At 44.7% G+C, this 4920-nt stretch overlaps 1 protein-coding gene across 1 annotated transcript; it reads left to right on the forward strand.

The window, feature by feature from the left end:
* The first annotated feature begins 423 nt into the window (after nucleotides 1-423).
* CYP26A1 (cytochrome P450 family 26 subfamily A member 1) lies at nucleotides 424-4399 on the forward strand. The gene is made up of 7 exons (XM_069097585.1): nucleotides 424-612; nucleotides 859-1083; nucleotides 1256-1546; nucleotides 1656-1817; nucleotides 2505-2639; nucleotides 3290-3442; nucleotides 3678-4399. The coding sequence occupies exons 1-7, from the start codon at nucleotides 424-426 to the stop codon at nucleotides 4011-4013; spliced, it is 1491 nt and encodes a 496-aa protein (XP_068953686.1). The 3' UTR covers nucleotides 4014-4399.
* The last annotated feature ends 521 nt before the right edge of the window (nucleotides 4400-4920 follow it).

Below are 4920 nucleotides of genomic sequence, written 5' to 3' on the forward strand. Positions count from 1 at the left end.
TTCTAGTCATACAGAGAGACCCGGGGCTGACCTGGAACCTGGGGCATTTTTTCTTTTACTGCCCAGCCCTCCCTCCAACCCAGTCGCGGGTGTCTGCCGCTGCTCCCAGGCTCTATGCTCTATTGTCTTGGAGAATCTTAACACCTAGTCCTAGGGAGATGGGCGGCTCCTTGGCTCTTCAGGGCAGCCAAAGAGGCGCAGCCAGGGAAGCCACCGCCTCCGTGCAGAGCAAACAGTTAAAGATTTTGGGCAGCGCCTTGTGGGGGGAGGAGCCAGGGCCCCAATCCACAATTAAAAATGAACTCTGGGTGAACTAATTTATCTGACCAAGGTAAAGTGGACCGCAACCTGGAGAAGCATATAAAGCCCACGGCGGGGCTCAAACCACGCTGATTCTCATTCGCAGGTAGAAACACCGCGCCAATGGGTTTCTCTGCCCTGCTAGCGAGCGCGTTGTGCACCTTTGTGCTACCGCTGCTGCTCTTTCTGGCCGCGGTCAAGCTCTGGAACTTGTACTGTCTGAGCACCCGAGATCGCAGCTGCAGCCTCCCGTTGCCCCCAGGGACTATGGGGCTGCCCTTCTTCGGAGAGACGCTGCAGATGGTATTGCAGGTAAGGTTCAGACCGAGACGCTTCCTCTTCCCTTGGCTCCGCAAGCAGTCAGGCAGGCGTTTGAATAGCCGCCGCCCTTTTTCTCCCTTCCCGACCCCGCCAGGACTCCTTGCTCAGTTTTGAGGAAGCCTGGTTGACTCCTGTTGCTCAGAATTCTCTGAGGTCGCAGAGCTAGCTCGAGATGCCGCCTTTACGCGCGCGGTCGTCCAGGGGTTTGCATCGTTTCTCTACTCTTTTCCCTGGCAGCGGAGGAAGTTTTTGGAGATGAAGCGCAGAAAGTACGGCTATATCTATAAGACTCATCTCTTCGGGCGGCCCACCGTGCGGGTCATGGGCGCGGACAACGTGAGGCAGATACTTATGGGGGAGCACCGTCTTGTGTCTGTGCACTGGCCCGCCTCCGTCCGGACCATCCTGGGCTCTGCCTGCCTCTCCAGCCTCCACGATTCTTTGCACAAGAAGCGCAAAAAGGTAAGGCATGACCTCGGAGTGTCCCCCGGGAGTCTCCTATTCCCAAACCCGGTGGTTTGCATGGGGGTTGCAGGGAACCTGGGGTTGCTCAGCTACACTAGAGGGGAAGGTGGTCCTGGGAAGATGGTAAGGGCGGGCTCCTGAACTGATCGAGCTGCCTTCCGCCACGCAGTTGATCATGCGGGCCTTCAACCGGGAGGCGTTGCAGTACTACGTGCCAATAATAGATGAAGAAATAAGAAATACTTTGGAAAGGTGGCTCCAGTGCGGCGACCGCGGCCTCCTGGTCTACCCCGAGGTGAAGCGTCTCATGTTCCGAATGGCCATGCGCATCTTGCTGGGCTGCGAGTCGGACAGCGCGACTAGCGGTGACAGTGAGAGGGAATTAGTGGAAGCTTTTGAGGAGATGATCCGAAACCTGTTTTCCCTGCCCATCGATATGCCCTTCAGCGGACTTTACCGGGTAAGGGCCACGCGTGGGCGCCGTGGAGCTGGACAGTGCCGGTAGAGCAAGGGACTGTTCTAATCGCAATGGTGAGTCCGGCTGAGTCCCGTTGCCTCTTTCTGCACAGGGTATGAAGGCGAGAAACCTCATCCACGCGCGCATCGAAGAGAACATTCGTGCTAAACTGGGAAGACAGCGGGAGCTCGAGGCCGGGGACTGCGGTGTCAAAGACGCGTTGCAGTTGCTCATCGAGCACACGCAGGAGAATGGCGAGAGGCTAGATATGCAGGTGAGTAACCGCTAGGCCACCTAGAGAAGAGATGGAGAAGGGATAGACCCAGGGGTTCTTCCTCTCCTCCTCCAGGAAGGAGGCACTCAAGTCCACAGCCCGGGAATTTTTACTTTAGCTCCAGCAAAAAGGCTGCTTATGGCTTTCATAGCTCGGGCTACACATCCGCAAAGCACCATGCTGGGGGAAACCTGTGTGTCCAGAGGTGGCAGTCTTGTTTGAAGTTGGCCAGATTTCAGCCATTATTACCACTAGAGCAACTGCCGAATCCAGCCGAACATTTTTACCAAAGGGAGCAGCCCTCAAGCAAAGACAGTTGAATGCAGCTTCTGGGGAAGTTTTCCCAGCATTTTTTTTAAAGTAAAGTTGACCTTTGTAATAGTCCAGGGGAAAGTACTTTCTGCCTAGGGTGATGTGAGAAACCTAGCATTTAGAGGTCTCTAATGTTAAAGGTATTTGGATCGCAAACCCGGCTTTGGCAGAAAACAATAGGCATTTATCTGTCTTTGAAATTCGTTGTTTAAAAAAAAAAAACTGGTTTCCCAACTCAAAAAAATCGACTCTTTCCCCTCTTCCCTCCCCCCCCCTGTCCAATCCCCCACCCCCCCCCACCCTCCATCCAATTTAGTTTCTCTGTGAGTACTTTCCTAAGATGCTCTATGCTTATTCTCCTGAATCCTGCCATAGGAACTGAAGCAGTCTTCAACTGAACTTCTCTTTGGAGGGCATGAGACTACATCGAGTGCTGCCACATCTCTGATCACTTATCTAGGACTCCATCACCATGTGCTTCAGAAAGTGAGGGAAGAACTAAAAAGTAAGGTAAGGTTTGTGTTTCTCTCAGTGGCCAATTTCATTCTCTTTTCTCCTCTCTAAAGTCATGGACAAAATAGAATAGATTTAGCATAGGAAAGAGAGTTGACTAGCTTTGCATAAAACTGGGGGTTGCAACCTTCCTATTATAGAACTCTGTAAGTGGAGTTTAAATTAGTTTATGTTCTGCCTCAGTTTTGGAGAACCTAGTGCTTAAGCAAAACTGTTGCTAAGCTTTGATTTTTTTTTTGGTGAGAAATCACCTTTTTGGGTTTGTAAAATTTTCTTAATAATATTAAACTTTTATCAGACTCAGGAAGGGCAAATACCATGGAAGTTTTAGCCATTCTAGCATTCATTCCCTGAATTTGAATGGTAAATTGGTATTCTCTGTTTCTATCCAACTTCACCTCCTTAGCATATCAACTAACTGCTGATTTTTCCTTGCACGAGGATATAAATTACATATATACATATGTGTCTATTTATAGGCTTGGTGTATGTATCCATAAAATATATACGTACCAATCTATCACCTACCTACCTACCTGTCTGTCTGTCTATCTATCTATCTGATTCCACTCCACTATTTTCTGTTGACTTCTACTGCATCCTGGTTTTAATGAATTAATATTCACCCCTGTATTGCTTTTTGATAGGGTTTACTTTGCAAAAGCAACCAAGATGAAAAACTGGACATAGACATTTTGGAGCAACTTAAGTACACAGGATGTGTTATTAAGGAAACCCTCAGGCTGAATCCTCCTGTTCCAGGGGGCTTTCGTATTGCTCTCAAGACTTTTGAGTTAAATGTAAGTTGTGTTTTTTCTTCTCTCCCTTCCCATGGGCCCTTAAACCCCCTTCACTGGGTTAAATTCTTTTATAGTTACAATGGATCTGTTGTTAAAAAATGTCTATCTTGTATATCACAACTTGCTTGAAAGAGGCTCATTTTCATAACTTGCCCTAAAATTGAAATGGGCTGTCATCTTATTTTTGCCATAACTGAACTGAAGGTTACAGTTATTTTGTCATCTTCTTTCACAGGGATACCAGATTCCCAAAGGTTGGAATGTTATCTACAGTATCTGTGATACCCATGATGTTGCAGACATTTTCACCAACAAGGAAGAATTTAACCCTGACCGATTTCTTTTGCCTTATCCAGAGGATTCTTCCAGATTCAATTTCATTCCATTTGGAGGGGGGCTCCGGACCTGTGTAGGCAAAGAATTTGCAAAAATTATTCTCAAAATATTTACAGTGGAGTTGGTCAGGCATTGTGATTGGCAACTTTTAAATGGACCTCCCACCATGAAAACCAGTCCTACTGTATACCCAGTGGACAATCTCCCTACAAAATTTAGTGCATTTCAAGGGTGAAATTTAGTTAGTATAAACTTAGAGAAACTAGGAATTATTTGAAGTATACATAAAGCTTTTTATAGTGTCTCCTGTTGGTTTTAATATTTAATTTGTAAATATATATCATATAATTATTTATAATGCCTTTAATCCTAAATACCATCCTAAAAACCAAAACCCTAAATTTAATCCTAAATACCATGGCTACATTTTTAAAGAACTAAAATCATGGGTTTGTATGATTCTCACTTAAGGTAACTTTCTGAAAGTGGCAGGTTTTTTAATTATTTAAAAATCTTATTGGATAGCTTATCAAGTGAATATTTGAGAGCTTATGTTTTGTGTTTATTGTGCCATTAAACCATATTTCAAAATGTGTACATGTTTGTATTTGTCATTGATAAATGTGTTTACTGTGAAAAATGTGATTCTGTGTGTATGTGTTTGTGTTACAAAGAGAGATTGAGAGAGTAAAAAAATAAATTGTATTTTATTCTAGAAACAATTCTGTTGTCCATAATTACTTTTGCAGTAATGGTTCCTCTAAATGGGATTACTATTGCTTCTAAATAAGTATCATTTCAGATTCAGTAGAGAAAGACCAGACTGAAAACCCTTTGAAAGTAATTGCTATCGCTTATAATAATCTAAGTAACTTGAGCCAGTGCTGCATGTTGATTTCACAGGTAGAATAGATAATATTCTTTAGTAAGGTAGATCTGCCAGAAATACCTTTTTTTTTTTAAAGTTAAGATTCTAGTACATTAGAAACCTACTTTTCAAGTTAAGAGCAGCCCATTGCATTGACAATGAATGAGACTTAAAAATCTTTGGTCTGTCACCTATACTCAGAAATGACCTGTGGAAATAGCTCTGGGCAAGCTTAATCTTAGGGTTAGATAAGAGGTGAGATTTTAGTTTTTCT

This window comes from Petaurus breviceps, unplaced genomic scaffold, assembly GCF_028583685.1.
Source record: "Petaurus breviceps papuanus isolate PSGF00001 unplaced genomic scaffold, PetGlider_PUasm1.0 37, whole genome shotgun sequence".
Lineage (NCBI taxonomy): Eukaryota > Metazoa > Chordata > Mammalia > Diprotodontia > Petauridae > Petaurus > Petaurus breviceps.